The 24,347-nt window shown below is 46.6% G+C and overlaps 2 protein-coding genes across 5 annotated transcripts in view; one reads left to right on the top strand and one right to left on the bottom strand.

Annotated features, from left to right (window-relative positions):
- Nucleotides 1-9,955: 9,955 nt before the first annotated feature.
- Nucleotides 9,956-23,773, bottom strand: SS18L2 (SS18 like 2). 2 transcript variants are annotated; one of them, XM_030935503.1, is made up of 4 exons: nt 23,660-23,773; nt 14,013-14,170; nt 13,379-13,455; nt 9,956-10,531 (listed from the first exon to the last, which is right to left on the bottom strand). In XM_030935503.1, exons 2-4 carry the CDS (start codon nt 14,079-14,081, stop codon nt 10,444-10,446), a joined length of 234 nt encoding a protein of 77 aa, XP_030791363.1. In that variant the 5' UTR covers nt 14,082-14,170; nt 23,660-23,773; the 3' UTR covers nt 9,956-10,443. The 2 variants fall into 2 exon arrangements, with proteins under 2 accessions (XP_030791363.1, XP_010372618.1); XM_010374316.2 differs by lacking the exon at nt 23,660-23,773 and adding an exon at nt 23,403-23,522.
- SEC22C (SEC22 homolog C, vesicle trafficking protein) overlaps nt 22,609-24,347 on the top strand; it is a 36,631-nt gene continuing 34,892 nt past the window's right edge. Inside the window, exon 1 of one of the 3 annotated variants that reach the window (XM_010374314.2) lies at nt 22,609-23,445. The gene's annotated coding sequence lies outside the window, so the exon portion shown is untranslated. Of the gene's footprint in view, nt 23,446-23,622; nt 23,773-24,347 lie in introns of those variants that run through there. The other 2 variants (XM_010374313.2, XM_010374315.2) reach the window with 2 other exon arrangements.

Genomic DNA, 24,347 nt, shown 5'->3' with positions numbered 1-24,347 from the left:
TTATTTTTTGTATATGCCCAGAAATGGAATCACTGGATCATAAACTAATTCAATTTAAGATTTGTCCAGGAATTACCATACTATTTTCCATAGCTGCAGTATTTTACATTTCCATCAGCAATGCACAAAGGTTCCAATTTTTCCACATCGTCACCAACACTTGTTATTTTTTGGTTTTCTTTATTGCCATCCTAATGGATGTGAAGTGGCACACTTTTAATTACTGTAGTTTCATAGTAAGTTTGGAAATTGGGTTCACTTAGATTGGGTGTCCAATCTTTTGGTTTACCTGGGCCACATTGGAAGAATTGTCTTCAGCCATACATAAAATACACTAACACTAATGATAGCCAATGAGCTTAAAATCGCAACAAAATCTCATAATATTTTTTGAAAATTTATGAATTTGTGTTGGGGTGCACCCAAAGTTATCCTGGGCCACATGTGGCCCATGGACGGCGGGCTGGACAAGATTGACTTAGATCATTTCCGATCTGTTTCTGCACCTATGTCACTTTTTTTTTTTTTTGAGACAAAGTCTCGCTCAGTCACCCAGGTTGGAGTGCAGTGGCGCGATCTTGGCTCACTGCAACCTCAACCTCCTGAGATCAAGCAATTCCCCTGCCTCAGCCTGGAGGGTAGCTGGGACTACAGGCACGCGCCACCACGCCTAGATAATTTTTTTGTATTTTTAGCAGAGACAGGGTTTCACTATGTTGGCCAGGCTGGTCTCGATCTCCTGACCTTGTGGTCTGCCCGCGTTGGCCTCCCAAAGTGCTGGGATTACAGGGGTGAGTCACCGTGCCCCGCCACCTATGTCACCTTTTTAAAGTGCAGTCAAACCTTTGGTACTTCACACCATCACAGAAGTGCTGTGGTTTGTTAGAGCTTGCCCATCCTACCTCCCTGAGAGGCCAGTTTGTCTATTAGAGGAGCAGTCTCTAGGCTGAATTAAGAAGCTAGCGGTCTTGAATCTGATTTGCTGACAGTTAAGATTTGAACAGTATGAAATGTACATGCCTTTCTGGAGATGAAATAGTTTGATAAAGCTAACTTTCATACATGGATTCATGAAAGGAAAGGATGGAGAGCACTGCCCAGCTTTGTAATGACTGTGTTCAGGACAGCAGCCTTCAATGTAAATAGGTTTTAGAGCTCAGGAATGAGACATTTAATTTGGGGTGTACTTAAAGAACTTTAATCCTGGAATTCGTTCTTATCTTGACATTCCAATAATTCTCATCTTTCTGCCACTGGTTATGTGACCTGAGACAAATCACTTTGGTCTCTCAGAAGTTTACTTTCTTCACCTCTAAAATAAATGAGATAAAATATCTCCTTTCTAAGGTCCTGCCTCTCTCAAAGATTATTTTATTCTGTCCTATGATTTGAAATTGTATTTTAGATGATTCAAAGATAAAGTATGCAATTTGGTCTGTGCTTAAGGTGAAGAAACTACTGGGACAAGGCAGGCCTAGGGCTAGTATCAACCAAAGGGACTGACACCTCCCCCATCTCTTCCAAGAGTGGTAGAAAGTTGGTATCCAAAGAGTTTACAAACTCAGACTTAATTTGTCTATGATTTACCATGAAAGAGAACGAGTGGTAGTACGAATTTTCAGGTAATGATTCTGGGTGTTTAGCCTTTTAGAGTGTGATAACGCCAGCAATTGGAACTCCAGGGGCTAGGACTCTGGAAAACAATCAAGAATGTTAGTGGGGAAAGAGACAAAATAACTTCCTAGAAAATAGAAATGATCAAAATTGACTCAAAAGAAATAGAAGTCCTGCATAAACCAATAATCACTGAAGACATTGAATTAGTAATCCCAAATCTCCAGACAACTGTGGAAGACATTTTGAGACAAATGGGAAATTTGATTATGGTCTAGATGTTAGATGAGACCAAAGAAGTATATTTAATTTTGTTAGATGTGATAATGAAATTTTGATTATGTAAGAATATGTGGTGTGGTGGTTCTCACCAGTAATGCCAGCAATTTGGGAGGCCAAAGCAGAGGATCACTTGAGCCCAGGAGTTAGAGACCAGCAACATAGTGAGACCCTGTCCCTGCAAAAAATTTAAACACTAGCTGGGCATGGTGGCACACACCTTTAGTCTCAACTTCTCAGGAGGCTGAGATGAGAGAATTGCTTGAGCCAGGAGTTGAAGCCTTCATTGAGCTGTAATTGTACCACTGCACACCAGCCTGGACGACAGATTTAGACCCTATCTCTAAAATGTAAAAATAAAAAAGAGAAATGTCTTTGTTCTCTTGTCCTTGTTTTTTTTTTTTTTTTTGGAGATGGAGTCTCGCTGTGTCACCAGGCTGGAGTGCAAGGGCACGATCTCAGCACACTGCAACCTCCGCCTCCTGGGTTAAAGCGATTCCCCTGCCTCAGCCTCCAAAGTAGCTGGGACTACAGGCGTGCACCACCATGCCGGGCTAATTTTTTGTATTTTAGTAGAGACAAGGTTTCACCATGTTGGCCAGGATGGTCTTGATCTCCTGACCTCGTGATCCGCCCGCCTTGGCCTCCCAAAGTTCTGGGATTACGGGTGTGAGCCACCGCACCCAGCCATCCTTGGTTTTTCAGAGATGCATACTGATGTATATAGGAATGAAAACACATGACATCTGGGATTTGCTTGCAAATACTTTCCCCCTCCCCCAGAGGGCCATCTTGCCCACGAATGATCAAAGGTTAGTTTTGGCACCACATGAGTAAATAAGCTATTTAGATAAATTCCTTTACATTCCTTTGTACCTACTCTAAGTTATTTACTCAAGGTAAGGATTAGGCTACCTTCAGCCAGATCTATTACTGCAGCTTATGCAAATTCCCCTGGCCTTCCAAGAAGGTTTGGGTCTATTTGTTATAACTATCTTTAATTTTTTTCCCACCAGCCTGACTGAACTCTGACAATGAGAGAACTTGGATCTCATCAAATTCATATGATAAAACCACTGCAACAAACACTTCTTGTCAAATAGGGTCCTTACTCATTTAATAGTGACCCTATTTGTTTGCTGATTTCATCCCTTAAATTCTGCTTTGAATCCTTGACTCTTACTCTTTTTCTGGAAATCACCTTTGCCAAGCAGACTGGGTTTGGGTAAACATTTTTCAAATGCCGTGATGCTGATGAAAGCCATATTGGCTGGGCCAGTCCGTCTGAGATTAGTGCCCTTATAAAAGAGACCCAGGGGCTAAGCCTGGCAGTTCACGCCTTTAACCCCAGCACTTTGGGAGGCCAAGGACCAAGGATAACTTGAAGCCAGGAGTTCGAGACCAGCCTGGGCAGCAAAGTGAGACCTCATCTCTACAAAAAATTAAAAAATTAGCCAGGTGTGGTGGCACACACCTGTAGTCCCAGCTACTTGGGAGGCTAAGAGGGGAGGATCACTTCAGCCCAGGAGTTTGAGATTACAGTGAGCTGGGATCGCACCACTGTGCTCCAGCCTGGGCGACCGAAGGAGGCTTTGTCTCAAAAACAACAAATAAATGAGACACCCAGAAGAAGCCCCTCACCCCATCTGCCCCATGGGGTTACAATGAAAAGATGGCTGTCTGTGAACCAGGAAATGGGCTTTCAAGGACACCAAATTTGCTGGGGCCCTGATTGTGGACTTCCCAACCTTCACAGCTATAAGAAATAAAGTTCTGTTGTTTATAAGCCACCCAGCTTACAGTATTTTATTACAGCGTGCAAAGGGACTAAGACAGGAAGCGATCCTAAGAAACTACATTCAGAGAGTGAGGAGGTGAAAAAAAGGATGATAACCAATGCAGGTGTGCTATTAACCAGCTACCACAGTTGCTGATTGGAACGTAATCCTGCTGGGGAACTCTGGGAACACATACAGAAGAAACATGTCAGGATTATCGCACCTGAGGATATCTCTTGAGAGTCCCTGGTTGAGAGATGCTCCCGGGGGTGATAATCATTAGGTTCTTCTGGCCTGCTACACCTGGGCAAAGCAGACTTCCAGTTTTAGGAAAATATCCTCAGGAATACGGATGCAATATGGACAGTTGGGATTCAGCTGGAGCACAGTTAGAGGAATAAAGTTCAGTTAAGTTAAAGTTCAATAGGCCGGGCGCGGTGGCTCAAGCCTGTAATCCCAGCACTTTGGGAGGCCGAGACGGGTGGATCACGAGGTCAGGAGATCGAGACCATCCTGGCTAACACGGTGAAACCCTGTCTCTACTAAAAAATACAAAAAACTAGCCGGGCGAGGTGGCGGGCGCCTGTAGTCTCAGCTACTCGGGAGGCTGAGGCAGGAGAATGGCGTAAACCCGGGAGGCGGAGCTTGCAGTGAGCTGAGATCCGGCCACTGCACTCCAGCCTGGGCGACAGAGCGAGACTCCGTCTCAAAAAAAAAAAAAAAAAAAAAAGTTAAAGTTCAATAAATGAAAGTGAAATGCTGATAGCTTCTGCCACAACTGGCAAGTCATTTTGTTGTTTGCAAACAAGGGAGTGCTTAGGAATGGAGAAACGCAGATGTTTTCTGACCTACGGGAAGCACTTGATAATTTCCATGTGGAATTCCTGCAGCCTCCATGTCTGGATGATTGTTCAGGCATTTCTGGGCTTGCATGGTGCCCTGTCTGTGCCAGGGTGTGAGTCTTTTTTTATCTTGCCAGTCTTAGGAGCTCCCTTATAGTAGGGCCCAGTGCCCTCCCTCCTTAATTTCCTCACAGTAGAGCCAAGCTCAGGGCCTGGTCAAATGAGGATTCACGTTATAATTGAATCGATGACCACATAGGTGAATATTACTCTATAAATGGACTCGAGAGAAAAAAAAAACCAGTTGTAATGAAGGATATTTGCTTAGCTCTTGCCTCTGCCTGCATGGCTAGTTCCCTTGATGGTCATGTGTCAGGTTCCTTGTTGTTCATGTCTCAGCCGCAGTGTTACCTCCTCAGGTCATGCCTTATTCTATAAAGTAGTCACACAAACACTCCTCAACATGTCATCCTGTTACAATTCTCTTTAAAGCACCTCTAATTTTTTTTTTTTTTTTTTTGAGATAGAGCCTCGCTCTGTCGCCCAGGCTGGAGTGCAATGGTGCGATCTCAGCTCACTGCAAGCTCCGGTCCCAGGTTCACGCCATTCTCCTGCCTCAGCTTCCCAAGTACCTGGGACTACAGGTGCACGCTGCCACGCCTGGCTAATTTTTTGTATTTTTAGTAGAAACCGGGTTTCACCATTTTAGCCAGGATGGTCTCAATCTCCTGACCTCGTGATCTGCCTGCCTCGGCCTCCCAAAGTGCTGGGATTACAGACATGAGCCACTGCACCTGGCCAGCACTTCTATTTAAAAAAAAAATCTATATCTATCTATCTATCTATCTATATATTTATAGGCTAGGTGTGGTGGCTTAAGCCTATAATTGCAGCACTTTGGGAGGCCAAGGCAGGTGGATCACTTGAGGTCAGGAGTTCAAGACCAGCCTGGCCAATATGGTGAAACCTCGTCTCTACTAAAAATACGAAAATTAGCCAGGTGTGGAGGAGCATATCTGTAGTCCCCACTACTTGGGAGGCTGAGGTGGGAGAATTGCTTGAACCCGGGAGGCAGAGGTTGCAGTGAGCCAAGATCATGCCACTGCACTCCAGCCTGGGCGACAGTGAGACCCAGTCTCGGGAAAATAAAATAATTAATTAATTAATTAATTTTTGGACATAGGCTCTCACTCTGTTTCTCAGGCTGGAGTGTAGTGGTGCAATCATAGCTCACTGCAGCCTTGAACTCCTGCCTCAGCCTCTTAACTAGGTGGGACTGCCGGTCCCTACCACCACACTAGGCTAATTCTTTTTAAAATTTTTTTTGTAGAGATAGAGTCTCTCTATGTTGCCCAGGCTGGTCTCAAACTCCTAGGTCAAGCAATCCACCCACCACAGCCTCCCAAAGTGGTGGAATTACAGGCATGAGCCACTGTGTTCAGCTCTGCAAAGCACTTATTACTACGTGAAGCTGTCCTTATTTATACTTCATTGTCTGCCTCCCTCCCAGCAAGAATAAAGGTTCCATGAGAGCAGGGGCATTGTCTGGCTTCCTCACCATGGTGTTCTTTTTACATAGTAGTCAATCAATAAATATTTGTCGAATTACCTAAACACAACAGAAATGAAAACCACCTCCCCTTGGATTTAAGAAGGAAGGAGAAAGTCCTAGTGACTCAACAGAACATCCAGATTCCAGTAGGATCTGTGGGACTTTCACTGGGAATACAGATGACAGATTAACAAACTTCGTAAAATTGCTTTATTCAAATGGAATAGATTCAAAACATTATATGTATAAGAGAATAATGATAAAATGAAGACAGTATGTACCCAGCGTAAGCAATATACCTGGCCAACCAGGCACGGTGGTTAACACCTGTAATTGCAGCACTTTGAGAGACCAAGGCGCATGGATCACCTGAGGTCAGGAGTTCAACACCAGCCTGGCAACCCCGTCTCTACAAAAACACAAAAATTAGCCAGGTGTGGTGGCACGTAGCCGTAGTCCCAGCTACTCAGGAGGCTGAGACAGGAGAATCGCTTGAAACTGGGAGGTGGAGGTTGCAGTGAGTCGAGATCACGCCACTGCACTCTAGCCTGGGAGACACAGCGAAGCTCCTTCTCAAAAAAAAAAAAAAAAAAAAAAAAAGAAGGAAAAGAAAAAGAAAAAAGAAATATACTCAGATCACCTTCAGTAACAGAGGTGTATTGCAAAGGTTTAGGGGCACATGAGATAGCACTGATCAATTCCTCTCTAGCCTTATCATTACCAGGAGTCCCGAGAGGTCAAACTGAGATGTCAAGAGGCCTCATGAGGAAGTGGAAAAATCGCTTAACATTTTGTGGAAAACAACTTGATCTCAAATTATCTGATCTCTTTGTTTTAGCTGTCATATCCTCACCTCATGAGAGTGATAACGGCAGAAGTCACCACTCTTGCAACTCCTAAGAGGTAAGCTTGGAAACCCAAGAGAACAGGCTGAGACCCTGTGTGGGCTGTTGGGAGATCAGTTGGACCCCACAGGTTAGAGATGGGCTCAGATAGGCTGAGTAGAGGCTCAACTCTTGAAGCAGGAGGTCCTCTGAGAAGGGAAAGTGGTTAACTGAATCTGGTCACAGACTCTATTCAAGTTTGGTTTGGTTGAGTTTTTGTTTTTAAATCAACTTTCACAGTGCTGTTGATTCCTGGGTCCTTCAAGAGGGATGGCAAATGCTTGTGTTTCAGGCTGCCTCTGAAGCAAATAGCTGGAGATGGGCTGGAGTCCAGATAGCTTGCTGGCCTGCATCAGCTTCACCAAGGTGTCTCCCCAGGGAGGGGCCCTCTGGAGTGAAGGGCAGGCTGTGGCTAAAGCAGCTTGGCTGTTCTCAGAGGCTTCTGATTTACCCTGATTCAGTCCTCTGCCTGCAGACTAAAACATCATTACAAAAGACAAAGGGAGGGAAACATAGCAGGTCACAAACCCCCTTTCCACTGGAGGAGAGCTGGGCTTTGTCTTCAAGGCTGCTTCCCCTCCCACGCAGGAAGCTGCTCTTAACTGCCAGACCCCACTGGCTTGCTCAGAGCCCAGCAGAGGAGCCTCTGGTGCTAACACAGACCGCCCCACCTTCCCGCCCTGCCCTGCCTGCCTCTGATATGTGCTGCAGCCAACAGAGAAGGTTCCTGCAAGGTCACATCACCTTGTGCTGGCAGCAGCCAACCTTGGGGGCCTGCTTTGCACCTTTTCACTTTCTTATCTTCTCTGACATCTAGGAACCCACATGGCCACAAATGCTGCTTGTTAGTACAGGGGAGCTAGCTCCCCTGCAGGCAACTCCCAACCAGTGTCTCTCAGGTAGACAGTTTTAGAACATTCTAAATGCTTCTCAGAGGATCCCACAGAACTGAGCCCCTATTGCTTACTGGAGTGACCTCAGTAACACTCTTTTAGTGGCTTTTCCTCCCCGTCTTAATCTCCCTACTGCCTTACTCATGCTTCCTGAAATCATCTCCCAAATAAAACTACCTGCTCCCAAGGCCTTGTCTCAGGCTCTGCTTTAGGGAAAACCCAAACTGAAACATCAGCCCCTGCTCACTTTATAGCCAGTGCTAGTCTGATGGCCTCGTCCCAGTGTCTATGTGTGCCAGGCTCTAGGTAAACAACTCAAGCTGCCTCATAAAGGGGACAGCTCCTATTCAACTCCAGCTGATGGCTACCCTGTGGATCTGCAAGTCCAGCATTACTAGAAATCCAGACTTTAATGGGAAATCCTCTTTTTTAAAAAAAATTATTATTTTTCTAGAGATGGAGTGTCCCTGGGTTGCCCAGGCTGGTCTCAATTCCTGGGATCAAGTGATCCTCCCGCCTCAGCTTCCCAAAGTGTTGGCATTACAGGCATGAGCCATCATGCCGGCTCCTCTTATTTTTAGTTAGCAACTAACTCAAAATTTAAAACACTGCATAGCCCAAACACATCTGCTGACCAGATCAGGCCCATGAGCAGCCCACTTGTGCCAGCTGGTATAGAATATGGTACCAATCCCATGAACAGTGGAGGAGGAAGACTACAAATGGGCTAAAACCATAGGATAGCAGATTGGGTGAAGGAGCAAAGAAACAAGCTCCCTCTCAGATCTGAAAGGGCCTACAAAGAGCCAGAGCTGGCCGGGCACAGTGGCTCATGCCTATAATCCCAGCACTTTGGGAGGCTGAGGCAGGTGGATCATCTGAGGTAAGGAGTTACAGACCAGCCCTGCTAACATGTTGAAACCCTGTCTCTACTGAAAACACAAAATTAGCTGGGCATGGTGGCATGTGCCTGTAATCCCAGCTACTTGGGAGGCTGAGGCAGGAGAATTGCTTGAACTCGGGAGGTAGAGGTTGCAGTGAGCTGAAATTGCGCCATTGCACTCTGACAGAGCAAGATTCCATTTAAAAAAAAAAAACCAAAAAGGAAAAACAAAAAAGAAAGAGCCAGAGCCCTCAGATAACACATCAGTGCTAACATAGATTAACATGTGCCCAGTTCTCAGCCACATTATCTCAATCTCACAACCTCAGGAGGCAGATGCTATTTTCATTATCCTCACTTTAGCAGTGAGGAAACAGAGCTTTCAGAGGTTAAGGGATAGAGCTGGCATTCAAAATGAGTTATCTCTTCACTATTTACATGTATTTTACAGTTGCCCTAGGTTGCAACCCTTGACTCCAAAAAAAAGGAGCAGGACCTGGACTTCTAATTTTGGATATCTTTACAAGAATCTCTTTGCCTCATCTTTCAGATATATCTCCAAGAGTGAAAGTTGTTTACAGAATACAGCTAATAAATTCAGAAAGAATGATAAATTAGAAAATCCTCATTATGTAATCTCTAATTAATTACCAGATCAAAGCTGGGTGGATCATAATTTAAGTGAAAGGCTGGTTGGGAACTTGAAAATAAATCAGGTCACTCCTTATGTGATGCAAAAGCAAGTACTTATCACCTTCTAGTATATTCCTGCTAAAAATATTAGAACATGAGTCTGCATGAGCCTCTAGATCTACTAGTTTACAGGAAAAGTGGATGATAGTGACACATGGTTAACAACACTACAGAGATACAACTGTATGTAGAACATGAGAAAATTCTAGGGTAAACACCTAGTTCTTTCAACAAATAAATAAAAAAAGGAACTATCAAGTATTCTTTAAGTGACTTAAAGGAACATCAACAAAATACAATGTGTGAATCTTGTTTGGATTCTGGTTCAGATAAATCAACAAAAAGACTATCTGATAACTGAAGAAAATTAAACATCTATTATCAGATGATATTAGACAATAACTAGAAATCACTATTCATTTTGTTGGCAATGATAATAGCATTGTTGTTATATACCTTACAGTTAAGTCCTCAAAGTTATTCTTGAAAACCAAATGAAATACTTATTACATGAAAACGTCTATACCTCCACATCAGTATTTTATAGAAAAATAAGCTTTATTTCAAAGCAATCTGAAAACAGCAGTCGGGGGACCACATTTGCAAACTGGTAGGAAGGAGCATACAGTTACATTCCATTTAGCAAGGTCTCAAGTCAGGAGTCTCACCAATTCCTGCCCAATACCTACTCAGTTTCCTCTTCAGGTTGAAACTAAAAAGTAGACTTGAACATCCCAGTGATGTCTTTGTTATCCAAACATGCTCCAAGTTCAGGAAAGAGGACACCTGGGCTCAACTTATTGAGGGATTTGCTTAATTATTTAAAAAATATTTACATTGAGAATACAGTTAAGTTAGGAGCTTTCTTCACATTTTCACATTTTTTGAAAGAGCCACGGAGGTTTCATTCATGTTTTAACCAGTTGAGTTGATAAAGACCCTGTCTCCATTTTGTAAGAGATGGATTACATTCAATTACTCCTCATGACAGCCAAATGGAAGATTATTCTATTGCTTTTGAAAGATTATTCCATTGCTTTTGAAGTGCTGGTTGGACTGGCATCTGCAATGGTAGCCAAATAAATGAGATTTCTATGTAACACATGCTGGTACCTATGGGCAAAAAAAAAAAACAGGCAAAAATCAGAGGCTTGTTTTTACTGACCATGAACAAAAAACTGGAAAATAATTTGCCCACTCTAGTGGAATGGCTCATCTACTAACTGGATGATTCACTGTTATCAACCTTCTTGTTTAACATATTTAAGGAAAATATAGTCAGATTCTCACCCATTCTCACTGATTACTTTCATAGCTACCATCATTTCTTGCTTGGACTATTGCAGTAGACACCTAGTCTCCCAGATCTATCTTTGTACCCTACTTTATTCTCCACACAACAGTCTGAGAGATCACTGTACAATTTAAATCAAGATCATGTTACATGTTGTTACATGTCTATTCAAAACCTTCCAAAGGCTCCCATCTCATTCAGAGTAAAGGTGAGCTGTTCTTGTGTCCTAATAAGGCCCTACATGATTGGGGCCTCCAGTACCCCTCTGATCTCATCTCTTATGGCTATACCTTTGTTTACTGAATACTGGCCACAGTGGCCTCCTTCCTGTGACTTGAAGATATCCAGCACACTCCTACTCGGGAGCTTTTCCACCTGATGCTTTCTCTGTCTTACTTATCTCACTATGCCTTACTACTGCATAGCTGGCTCCCTTACCCCAGGTCTCTACTCAAATACCACCTTATCAGACATACCATGTATAAAATAGCACTCCTCCCCCGACTTCTCTGCTTTATTCTTATTCAAAGCACTCATTATTATGTGCCTAATTATACATTTTCTTATAGATTCTAGAGTCTAGAATGTCAGCTCCATGAGTGTGGAGCTAGTATCTGTTTTACTATGGATTTCCCAGAGTCTGAAACTGTGCCTGGTACCAGGAGTGCAGTTGTCCCTTGGTATCCACAGGGGATTGGTTCCAGGACACCTCCCTCCTCCCCTTAGATATCGAAATCCGAGGATGCTCAAGTTCAAGTCCCTTATATAAAATGGCATAGTATTTGTAATATAACCTACACACATCCTCCCATATCATATACTTCAATTAATTAATTTATTTGTTGAGATGGAGTCTTGCTCTGTCGCCCAGGCTAGAGTGCAGTGGGGTGATCTAGGCTCGCTGCAATCTCCAACTCCTGAGTTCAAGTTCAAGCAATTCTCCTGCCTTGGCCTCCCAGGTAGCTGGGATTACAGGCACACACGACCATGCCTGGCTAATTTTTGTATTTTTAGTTTTTAGTAGAGACGGGGTTTTGCCATGTTGGCCAGGCTGGTCTTGAACTCCTGACCTCAGATGATCTGCCCGCCTTGGCCTCCCAACGTGCTGGGAATACAGGTGTGAGCCACCACACCTGGCTCACATACTTTAAATACTCTCTAGATTACTTATAATACCTAATACAATTTAAATGCCATATAACTAGTTGTTATACTATATTGTTTTTTATTGTTGTGTTGTTATTTTTTATGGTTTTGTGCTCCCCAATATTTTTGAAATGCAATGCAGAACCCATAGATACAGAGGACCAACTGTACTTATAAAATATCTGTTCAACAACTTCAAGAAGGGACAAAACATTTTCATTATCAACATAAGTTTATAGGGGAGTAGAGTTCTTCACCCAGAAAAATAAATCAGACAAGGGGTCAGAAAGCATGGCCTGTGCAATTGAAAAATCCCACTAGGAGATTTTGATAACTTTCTTACCCTTGGGTTGCGAATTACTGTACCAAATGGAAGGTTTTGCAACCATTTTTCATATAGAAAAAGGAGAAGGTATTTATTATAAACTTTTAAAAATCAAATTACCAAATGCCAGAGTCAGATGTAAAGATTAACCCAAAAATTGGTATCTCTACTATTCTATCAAGGTATTCAGTGAGGGACTGTAGGTAATTTTTCTAGGGGGTAGGGATTGTGAAACATTTCTTCAGTAACAATGAAATAATATATTTTTCTATAAGAAATGGGCATAAGGCCGGGAGCAGTGGCTCATGCCTGTAATTCCAACACTTTGGGAGGTTGAGGCAGGCGGATCATCTGAGGTCAGGAGTTTGAGCTCATCCTGGCCAACATGGTGAAACCCCGTCTCTACTAAAAATACAAAAATTAGCAGGGCATGATGGCACACGCCTGTGGTCCCAGCTACTCGGGAGGCTGAGGCACGAGAATTGCTTAAACCTCGGAGGTGGAGGTTGCAGTGAGCCGAGATTGCACCACTGCACTCCAGCCTGGGCGACAGAGGAAGACTCTGTCTCAAAAAAAAAAAAAAAAAAAAAAACGAAAAGAAAAAAATGGGCATAATACCTGGAGTAGATTCGGAAAAGAGACTCAGATTCTATTTTCTCTCATTTTGGTATCTGCTTAGGGAGTGCATTAAACTATGATGCAGAATTCACCTTTGACTGAACTCGGAAATCCTTTGTTTGTCTTTGTGTGTGTGTCACTAACAGACTGATGGGAAGTTAGAAATGAGAGGGAGCTTAGCAGTCAAATGGCCTGACCCCTTCACTTAACAGAGAAAGGATGAGGCGGGGATCTAAGATGAGAAAGGGGCCATGGCTCCAATCTCCTGAGCCTAGTTTTCTTTGTGCTCCCACCCCCATCCCTGTTGTCATCAGCTGGCATAGCTTTGAGTGAAGGAAGTTTTGCAGTGAGAATAATTCACGTTTTGAAGAAAGAGCCACGTCTGACTCCAGGCTCCACAGTGTACTTGTTGTACGCTCTTGGGCAGGTTAGCAAACTCTTTGGGGCTCTCTTTCCTCAGTTCAAAGAGGGGCTTAACTGCGATCAATCACCCAAGACTCTTAGTTCGAGAAAGCACCATATCACACAGGCTTTCCCTCTACCCACAGGTGAGGCGCGCGGGGGTGGGGGCACTTACTGGACGCACTCGTTCCCCCGGCCCTTGTTCTGATACTCCACAATACAGCGGATCAGCTGGTCATTCTCCTCAAGGAGCTGAAAGATCAGAGAAAGAAAGGGTCAGTGCAGGCCGGGCGCAGTGGCTCACGCCTGTAATCCTAGCACTTTGGGAGGCCGAGCTGGGCGGATCACGAGGTCAGGAGTGCTAGACTAGCCTGGCCAACATGGTGAAACCCCGTACTAAAAATACAAAAATTAGCCGGGCGTGGCGCACTCCTGTAATCCCAGCTACCCAAGAGGCTGAGGCAGGAGAATCGCTTGAACCCGGGAGACGGAGGTTGCAGTGAGCCGAGATGACGCCACTGCACTTCAGCCTGGACGACAGAGCGAGACTCCGTCTCGGGGGAAAAAAAAAAAAAAGAGAAAGGGTTAGTGCAGTGTGACGTCTGGACGGCGGGGGACAGAACCCCATGCCGGGCTATCCTGCCCCGGCGCCTGTGCTGATTTCGTGCCCATCTCACCCCGCACCCCGGCTGCTCAGCACCCTTCACAGTCAGCTGGGAGGCCGCTCACCACAGGATGCTTCTCGCACCCCGCGGCCACTCGGGATCCCGACTACTTCTCTTCGCCCGCCCGCCCGCGTGGATGCTTACCCGCTGGATAGTCTCTTGATTGACTTCCGCCTTGCCCCTCAGCCAGTCCGGTACGAAAGCCACCGACATCCCGAGGAAACTCCCGAACCACGACCGCCAAGCGACTCGACCCACGAAAGGTGGGGCCTACGCTGTCGACGTTGATTGGATGCTCCCGCCTACAGGGCGGACAGAAGGGACGTCATTTGTGACTGGACGCGCAGGAGCGACACTCAGCGCCTTCCTCGGTCCCCGCCCCCAGAACGCCGGGGCCGTTTACGTATCCTTTGCGCTTGCGCAGTCTGGAGAGCGAAACTTGTGGGTCGGGGCTGGGTCTACTGTTGACCTACCTGGCCTCAGCACCTCCGGTGTTAGGCTGTGCATGCTTTTTTTTTTTTTTGAGATGGAGTCTCGCTATGTCGCCCAGGCTGGAGTGCAGTGGCGCGATCTCGGCTCACTGCAAGCTCCGCCTCCCGGGTTCAAGCCATTCTCCTGCCTCAGCCTCCCGAGTAGCTGGGACTACAGGTGCCCGCCACCACGCCTGGCTAATTTTTTTTTTGGGTAGAAACGGGGTTTCACCATGTTAGCCAGGATGGTCTCGATCTCCTGACCTTGTGATCCGCCCGCCTCCGCCTCCCAAAGTGCTGGGTGTGCATGCTTAATCTATCTGCATCACACAGCATGTCTGTAACCGAGATATATGGCTTCAAATCCACTGTCCTCTCTACATCACTCTGGTGCCTCCAGGTCTGCATCTAGAGCATGAACATTGACTATGGCATTGTTTCCTGCCAGGCCAAATCTGCAGGGCCGGGAAAACTCTGGTATTAGTTTTACTCTTTGCTGAAGGAGAAATTCGCGTTTTTTCCACATAGCCTAGACTTATTTGGGGCAGGAATAATGCTTATTAGGTTGGCAACCCTAAAAAGCACTGGTATTTTCTCCATTTTACAGATGAGGAAACAGGTTAAGTAACTTGCCCATGGTTCCTTAGCAAAGCCAGTCTCTGAATACCGGCAGTCTGGCTTTAGAACTCTCACCCTTAACAACCAGGGACTGCCCAGGCACCATACTGCAAAGGTGGTGTGCCGCAAGATGCAAGGAGGAAGCTGGACATACCCTCTTGGGCCACATGGTTACTCCTGGTGATCACTAAAACTGAACTGGTTGTAGTCTTCTAGACCAGTGGTCCCCAGACTTTTTGGTACCAGGAACTGGTTTCGTGGAAGACAATTTTTCTTGTCTTCCACGGGGGTGGGGGTGGTTTTGGTGTGAAACTGTTTAACCTCACATCAGCAGGCATTTAGATTCTCATTAGGAGTGTGCAACCTAGATCTCTCGCAAGTACAGTTCACAATAGGGTCCATGCTGCTGTGAGAATCTAATGCCCCCGCTGATCCTAATGCCCCCGCTGATCTGACGGGGCAGAATCCTCGGCCGTAATGTTTATCCGCCCTCTGCTCACCTCCTGCTGTGCGGTACAGGTCCCCTGTTCTAGCCATCCGTGGTGGATGTGGTAACAAGATTCGTTTTCCCTGGAGTGAGCACTTCATTTAGGAGGGAGATCTTGGGAGCCTACTCCTAAAAAGGGGAGCTCCCTAGAGCTTTATTCCCCTGAATGGTGGGCCTGATTCTGAGCAAGCTCATCGGCTTTACTGGGCTTTCTTTCCACAACCCCTTTATTCAAACCTGTGAAAAGGCAGCTTTCATCCCATTTCTTTTCTTTTCTTTTTTTTTTTTTGAGACAGAGTCTCACTCTGTCACCCAGGCTGGAGTGCAGTGGTGTGATCTTGGCTCACTGCAACCTCTGCCTCCCGGGCTCAAGCGTTCTCCTGCCTCAGCTTCCTGAGTAGCTGGGATTACAGGTGCCTGCCACCACACCTGGCTAATTTTTTTTTGTATCTTTAGTAGAGATGGGGTTTCGCCATGTTGGTCAGGCTGGTCTTGAACTCCTGACCTCGTGATCCGCCCGCTTTGGCCTCCCAAAGTGCTGGGATTACAGGTGTGAGCTACCGCACCCAGCCTGCTTTCATCCCATTTCACAGAGAGGTAAACCCGGTGAGAGAAGTGAGGTAACCCCTGAGCTGGGGCGGACTCAGGACTTCCTGGTTACCAAGCCTGCACTGTTAACTCTGCATCAGGCTTCCTCCTCAGGAAAATTCCCCAAAGCTTTCAGAGAAACAGAGTGGGCAGAAAAAGAACCATCAGGAGCAGGATGTAGGTCTTGCTTAGTTTCACTCAGCCCTATTCCTGTTAAGACAAGTGAGGAATGACAATAACATGAAATGGCCCAGACAACAATCCTCCCACCTCTGAAAGCTTCCCTGGGATTATGGGCATGAACCACCATGCCCAGCCCATACTTTTGTTCATAAAGTTTAAGTGACTTGCTTACCAATCTTATGCAAAATTTCATGTAATTTATGTAATACTATATAACATAATGCTACATATGGTATGTATATATATAGACACAAAGATCTGTCCTGGGTATTAAGTATCTTATCTCTAGGCTTTATGTTTATGGCTCTGAAATGGAGGGAACTGGGACATACATGTTTTGAGGAATAAAGTGAATAGGTTTTGTTTTTTTGTTTTTGTTTTTGTTTTGTTTTGAGATAAAGTCTCACTCTGTTGCTCAAGCTGGAGTGCAGTGGTGCAATCTCAGCTCACTGTAACCTCCATCTCCCAGGTTCAAGAAATTCTCCTGCCTCAGCCTCCTGAGTAGTCTGGGACTATGGGCACGCGCCACCATGCCCAGCTAATTTTTTTGTATTTTTAGTAGAGACGGGGTTTCACTATGTTGGCCAGGCTGGTCTTGAACTCCTGACCTCATGATCCATCTGCCTTGGCCTCCCAAAGTGCTAGGATTACAGGTGTGAGCCATCCTGCCTGGCCCTGGTTTTTGTTGTTGTTGTTGTTATTGTTTGAGACAGAGTTTCACTCTTATTGCCCAGGCTGGAGTGCAATGGTGCAATCTAGGCTCACTGCAACCTCCACCTCCTGGGTTCAAGCAATTCTCCTGCCTCAGCCTCCCAAGTAGCTGGCATTTCAGGCATGCACCACCACGCCCAGCTAATTTTGTGTTTTTAGTAGAGATGGGGGTTTTACCACGTTGGTCAGGCTGGCCTCGAACTCCTGACCTCAGGTGAACCACTCACTTTGGCCTCCCAAAATGCTGAGATTACAGGTGTGAGCCACCAAGCCTGGCCTAAAGCGAAGGTTTTGAGTGCAGTTTATAGAAGGAATTGATTGTTTTTTGTTTTTTTGAGACGGAGTCTTGCTCTGTCGCCCAGGCTTGAGTGCAGTGGCGCGACCTTGGCTCACTGCAAGCTCCGCCTCCCGGGTTCACGCCATTCTCCTGCCTCAGCCTCCCGAGTAGCTGGGACTACAGGCGCTCGCCATCAAGCCCGGCTAATTTTTGTAATTTTTTTTTTTTTTTTTTTTTTTAGTAGAGACAGGGTTTCAGTGTGTTAGCCAGGATGGTCTTGATCTCCTGACCTCATGATCTGCCTGCCTCGGCCTTCCAAAGTGCTGGGATTACAGGCATGAGCCACTGCGCCCGGCCTGATTGGTTTTTTTAACATCATTAAAGTTTCTTTTTTTTTTTTTTTGAGATGGAGTCTCGCTCTGTCGCCCAGGCTGGAGTGCAGTGGCCGGATCTCAGCTCACTGCAAGCTCTGCCTCCCGGGTTCACACCATTCTCCTGCCTCAGCCTCCCGAGTAGCTGGGACTACAGGCGTCCGCCACCTTGCCCGGCTAGTTTTTTGTATTTTTTAGTAGATACGGGGTTTCACCGTGTTAGCCAGGATGGTCTCAATCTCCTGACCTCGTGATCCACCCGTCTCGGCCTCCCAAAGTGCTGGGATTACAGGCTTGAGCCACCGCACCCGGCCACATCATTAAAGTTTCTATTAGGTAAAAAAAAAAAAAAAAAAAAAAGATGGTGTTAGGGTGAGGCAGGTGGTATAGGGGACCAACCTGTTCCAGCATACAGGGAAAGCCCTCCAAAAGAAAAGTTTTATAAAGGCAGTATAAAGGCAAAGTGGAGGTTAAGCAGGACACAGGTATCCAGATTCTGTACTCTCCTAGGAGCAATGGGAGCCATGGATGGTTTTAGGCGGAAGAATGATGAAACCTGAGATGCATTTAGAGTTTTATTGGCTGTAACATGGTGAAAGTTAGGGAAGACACCCAGATGAGAAACAAAAAGAACAGTAACAAGGCTGCTATAAGAAGGCAGGCCAGGCCGGGCGCGGTGGCTCAAGCCTGTAATCCCAGCACTTTGGGAGGCCGAGACGGGCGGATCACGAGGTCAGGAGATCGAGACCATCCTGGCTAACACTGTGAAACCCCGTCTCTACTAAAAAATACAAAAAACTAGCCGGGCGAGGTGGCGGGTGCCTGTAGTCCCAGCTACTCCGGAGGCTGAGGGAGGAGAATGGCCTAAACCCGGGAGGCGGAGCTTGCAGTGAGCTGAGATCCGGCCACTGCACTCCAGCCTGGGCGACAAAGCCAGACTCCGTGTCAAAAAAAAAAAAAAAAAAAAAAAAAAAAAAAAAAAAAAAAGAAGGCAGGCCAGAGATATTGGGAGCAATGAGAAAAGAAGTGTATGCATTTGAAAGACATTGGAAGTAGACTTGGCAGGCCTTAGTGATCGAGTGGGGAGGGATAGAAAAGGGAAATTAGGGATGCCTTCTGGGGTTCTGGGTTAAGCAACTGAGAAAGTGGTGATGCCCCTTATGGAGGCAGGGAACAGTGGGGGAGACGCTGGACTGGAAATGAAGGTGATAAATTCAGTTGTGGAAATGTATAGTGTGAGGTGATATCAAACGATGTGGAGGCTTGTGGCTGACTATTTGGGGCTGAAACTCAGGGACAAAGACTAGGCTGGAGATACAGCTTTGAGAAACATCACTTGTAGAGACTGACTGGAACTATGCAGTGGATAAGACTGCCTAAGGAGAATGTGATAGTTTCTCTTATGACAGAGGAAAAGAAGCTGCAATGGAGATTGAGGGGAGAAAGAGACTAGAGACATAGGGAGAGGAAAACCAGGAGAGTGGGGGTTATGGCTTTTTTTTTTTTTTTTAAACAGTGACTGAAAAGGATAGGCAGGACAGCAATGACAAATGCTGTTGAAAGGTCAAGGAAGGGCTGGGTGCGGTGGCTCACACCTATAATCCCAGCACTTTGGGAGGCCAAGGTAGGCAGATCACTTGAGGTCAGAAGTTTGAGACCAGTCTGGCTAACATGATGAAACCCTGTCTCTACTAAAAATACAAAAATTAGCCAGGCATGGTGGCACGTGCCTGTAGTCCCAGCTACTTGGGAGGCTGAGGCTGGAGGATCGCTTGAACCTGGGAAGCAGAGATTGCAGTAAGCCTCAGCGCCATTGCACTCCAGCCTGGGTGAGAGTTAGACTCTGCGTCAAAAAAAAAAAAAAAAAAAAAAAAAAAGAACAAGGAAGATAAAGACTAAGTCTTTGAGGAGAACATTTTCAGTGGTATGGTGAAGCAGATATCAGAAGTGCAGAGGACTGAGAAATGATGAAAGGTGAAGGTGAAGCAATGGAGTGTTCAGATATAGACCACTTTTTCCATGAGGTTTGGTTGTAAAGGGGAGAAGGGAAAGAAGGTGGTAGCTGGAGGCAGAGGAGTTGTCTGGAGCTAAGGGACATCACTTTGATGCTTGCTCTTTCTTCAGTAAAGGAGGTTCCTGGGAAAGCAAGAGGGGGAGGGGGTGTTGAATAGTGGGAGATCTGGGGAGCATGCAGGATATTTGGAAGTTGATTTTGGGGGAGAGCTGGAGAGAGAGCTGCTTTGGCAAATAGGACTGCTGAAGGGTGTTGAGGACCTAGTTGAAGTTGACAATGTATGTAGCACTGATCTGTGTGGTTGTGAGATTTTGTCCAGTGGCCCTCAGAGCCAAGAAGCAGAGAAGACAGAAGGTTGGATTCTTCCAGAATTGTAGTGCTGCCAGATGGGTGTTACTATCCTTCTAGTTGTGCTAGAAAGATAACTGTGCAAGAGATATAAGTATATTGGGAAGAATGTGATGGAGGTGATAAACCCTGAACTCTCAGCTGATGGGGAAGGAAGTGAAGACTCGAGGGAGCTCATAATAAAAGTAGAGGCACAAATGAACTGGAAGTTTCTGCAGGCTAGAGAAACCATGGAAGGAATTCAGAGACTAGCAGGACCGATGAAAGATCAGGTGTCTGCATTTATAACTTCAGAGGTGGAGCTCTTCTGTGGTCCACGGTGTTACCCTAGGAGTGGAGGGCTGAAGAGGACTGGAAGAGAAAGCCTCCGGAGTTGACTGTGAGTCTGGAGTCAAAGTGACCAATGAATGGAGATGAGAGCTAGGACTTTAGGTACTACATCTCACCCCTGTTGTCCATGGTGCCTGAGCCACACCAGTTGCACCAGTCAGAGGGTGTAAGGTCCTATTCTAAAGCACTCGCACCACAAGTTTTGAGAGCCCAATTCCCCATATTTGTTTGTTTGTTTTGTTTTGTTTTCTGAGATGGGAGTTTTGCTCTTGTAGGTCAGGCTGGAGTGCAATGGTGCGATCTCGGCTCACTGCAGCCGCCTCCCAGGTTCAAGTGATTCTTCTGCCTCAGCCTCCCAAGTAGGTGGGATCACAGACACTCCCCATCACTCCCGGCTAATTTTTGTAATTTTTCAATAGAGACGCGGTTTTGCCATGTTGGACACACTTGTCCCTGACCTCGTGATCAACCTGCCTTGGCCTCCCAAAGTGCTGGGATTATAGGTGTGAGCCACCACACCTGGCCCCAGTTCCCCATATTTGAAGCGCACTTATGCTACAGGGTTTTCAATTGCCTTTACCAACCCCGAATCTCCTGGTTTTTCTTCTTCTTTGTGCCTGTTATGACCTACCCTCATTATCAGAGACTCATTGTAGGAGGGGACTACACAAGGGTATAAATCCCAGGAGGTAGTGATCCCTGTAGGCTATCTTAGATTCTATCACAATTGTCTTCAGTTTTCATTTTGTAATTTTTCTCTGGCTATGTAAGCCCTGCTTCGATGTCCACCCATATGATGATGACTTTCAAAAGTCCAGGCTAGGCGTGGTGGCTCACGCCTTAATCCCAGCACTTAGGGAGGCCAAGGCAGGCGGATCACTTGAGGCCAGGAGTTCGAGACCAGCCTGGCCAATATGGTGAAACCCCCATCTCTACTAAAACTACAAAAATTAGCTGGACGTGTTGGCAGATGCCTGTAATCCCAGCTACTTGGGAGGCTGAGGCAGAATAATCACTTGAGCCTGGGAGGTGGAGGTTGCAGTGAGCCAAGATCGTGCCACTAAACTCCAACCTGGGTCCCAGAGTGAGACTCAGCCTCAAAAAAAGTCTGTGCCCAGCCCAGACCTCTACATTGACCTGCAACCTGTATATACAACTGCTATGTTGACATCTGTATTAGTCAAGGTTCTCCAGAGAGGAAGAACCAATGTGACATCTATATATCTACAATGTAGATCTATATCTATAAATATATGGGAGGGGATTTATTAGGGGAATTGGCTCACATGGTTATGGAGGCTGAGAAGTCCCACAATAGGCCATCTACAAGCTGGAGAACCAGGGAGGCTGGTAGAGTGCTTCAGTTCAAGACCACCCTGTCTTGGACTTGCCCTCAGAACCAGGGAAGCTGAATGGTGTATCACCCAGTTCAAGGCCCAAGCCGGGAGAACCTGAGGAACCACTGGTACAAGTCTTGGAGTCCAAAGGCTCAATAGTTGCTAAATGAATAAATGGATGGACTCTACTACCTAATCTCCTGGAGTTAGGAGATTAGGGGAACCTGGAGTTCCGATGCCAAGAGCAGAAGAGGGGTGTCCCAACTCCAGAACAGAGAATTTGCCTTTCCTCTGCCTTTTTGTTCTATTAGATGGTGCCTGCCCATATTGGATGAGGACAGATATTCCTTACTCAGTACATTGATTCAAATGCCAATATCTCCTGAGAACACCCTCATAGACATACCCAGAAATAATGTTCCCCCAGGAATCTGAGTATCCTTTAACCTAGTCAGGTTGACATAAAAAACGAATCATTGCAAAATCCTAACCAAGTCTCAAAGGTGCCTCAAATTCAACTTGTCTAAGATGGAGCTCAAGATCCATTTTATCTCCTCTTCCAGTGTTCTCCATATCTGTGAATCCCTCCACCATCCATCCATTTATCCAAGGCTGAACAGTGGCCTCATCCTTGAAGCTACTTCATCGCCCCCTTCACATCCAACTCATCACCAAGTCCTATTGATTTTGCTCCTGTATTTCTCTGCAGCCTGCTCAGATCTCTTTTTCTTCACTCTCACACCAGTCCACACTCCAGCTCTATTCTCTCTTGCTCAGATGACTGCACTGGCTCCCAGGCAAGTCCCATCATAGCTTTATTGAGATTTCTCCATTTTGATCTGCACTTTAGCAGCCAAAGTGAGTTTTATAAAATGCAATTTTGATCAGTGTTCCATGGTCCTAAACGTTCCACTATGGCCCATAAGATCCTACATGGTCTGGCCCCTTCCTTCTATTCGCTCTAGTGGATCTCACTCTACTCCTTTACTCTCTAAACTCCGAGTTTCTTTTCTTTTTTGGTAAAATGTACATAACCACTTTTAAGTGTGCAGATCTGTGGCATTTGGTGCATTCACATTGTTGTGCGATCATCACTACTAACCATTTCCAGAACTGTTTCATCTTCTCCAGCTGAAATTCTGTATCTATTAAGCACTAACTTTCCATTACCCCCTTTCTGGGTTTCTTTTCATCCCTCAAAGGAGCTATGCTGCCTTCCACAGAGTCCTTATATACATGCTGATCTCTCCATCTGAAACACACTTCCTCTCCCCTTTGCCTAGTTAGCCTCCTGTGGTTCCCAACACCAGCCTAGAAGCTTCTGTAAATTCTCTCAAAACCCCTTCTCCTCCCAGAAGAACAATTTGTATTTATACAGGTGTTTGATTGTTTGAAGGGTGCTCTCATCCTGCCCTCCTCTCTTAACGTAGTTTTTCCTGTCAGGAATTCCTCGCTTTGTCCACAAGCCCTGGCACACAGCAGGTGCTCAATCCTTGCTAAATGAATAAATGGACGGACTCTGCTACCTAATATCCTTCCAGCCGGTCATCCACTTGTGGGTGCCTCCGCCCCCAGCTTGGGGTGTGTCCCCCTGGGTCGGACTTTGGCGCCCTATCCAGGCTGGCAGTAGGTTGTGCTCTTTGGTTTGCCTATCTCGGGCCTCCCGCCCAGCCGCGCGGACCGCAGAACACACGCCCCGGGCGTATCACACTGTCACGCGGAGCCTCCCCCGCCTCCAGACGTCAGTCCGGTTGCTACCCCGGCAGGAATCGAGCTTATACCACGAAGGCTCCTTCTCACCTCCGGACGTGAGAATTACAGGCTTGGACCTCAAACCGCCGCGGTGAGAGCCGGGAGGTGGGAAGAAAGTTGGGAGGCGCGCGCCCCCGTCACGCTCTCTCTCAGTTTGGGTCGCAGCCCTTTAACAACCACTACAGTCTCGCCTTCGCCGGGACGGGGGCTGTGGAGGCGCGCCGGGATTGGTCGGTTTGGGTGCGGGTGTCGCTTAGCAGCAGCGAATGGGGGCTCAAGGCTCGCGCACGCGCACTACCGCCTACCTGCGCCCGGGCCGCCGGTGACCTGGGCCGGGTCCGCCCGGTCGGCTAAGGTTGCTGAGGAGGCGGCGGGTAGCTGGCGGGCGCCGACTTCCGAAGGCCGCCGTCGGGGCGAGGTGAGGGCTCACGGGCGGAAGCGGGTGCCGCAACCCGTTAGCCGACAGCAGGCGGGTTAGGGTGTGGCGCAGGGCGGGCCCAGAGGTGGAGGCGGCCCAGGGCCAGCCCCGCCCTCAGGCCCGGCCTTGGCCCTGGGGCTCCCCACGGGGCTTCCCTGGGCTTCTTGGAGTCCTCTGTCCCCTTTCTCCCGCCAGCCTCTCCCTGGACCCCGGGGCCACCCAAGACACGCGCCTGCGGGAACCCTGGGCTGACAGATGGGCGCCGAAGGCTTCTCCCAGTTGGAAGAGATGGGGAGTGAGAAAGGGGACGACTGTTTCTTTAACCATTCACGAATCTCACGTCAGAGCATTGTTTAATCTGAATAGCAAACTTCCCTTAGCATGCCAGTGTTATAAGACTTTAAATATTGGATACACTGAACCAACTTTTCAGAGCACTGGGTGTAGGACGTTCCATTACAGGTTTTGTGTTCATTACAGATTTACACATGTACCTCCAGAGCCAGAAGGATAAAGCACTTGGGGAAAACTTAGGTTTGTAGAAATCAAAGCCACGAAAGACTTGCCAGTGTGGA

This window comes from Rhinopithecus roxellana, chromosome 1 (genome assembly GCF_007565055.1).
Source record: "Rhinopithecus roxellana isolate Shanxi Qingling chromosome 1, ASM756505v1, whole genome shotgun sequence".
NCBI classification, from domain to species: Eukaryota; Metazoa; Chordata; class Mammalia; order Primates; family Cercopithecidae; genus Rhinopithecus; species Rhinopithecus roxellana.
This window is presented reverse-complemented; position numbering and strand designations above follow the sequence as displayed.

Excerpts from the sequence above, each read along its gene's own strand:
- SS18L2 (XM_030935503.1), bottom strand. The coding sequence starts at position 14,081 with ATGTCGGTGGCTTTCGTACCGGACTGGCTGAGGGGCAAGGCGGAAGTC. Across the intron at positions 13,456-14,012 it reads ATCAAGAGACTATCCAGCGG|CTCCTTGAGGAGAATGACCA; the intron begins GTAAGCATCCAC and ends CTGATCTTTCAG. Across the intron at positions 10,532-13,378 it reads CGGGGGAACGAGTGCGTCCA|GTACCAGCATGTGTTACATA; the intron begins GTAAGTGCCCCC and ends TTTTGCCCATAG.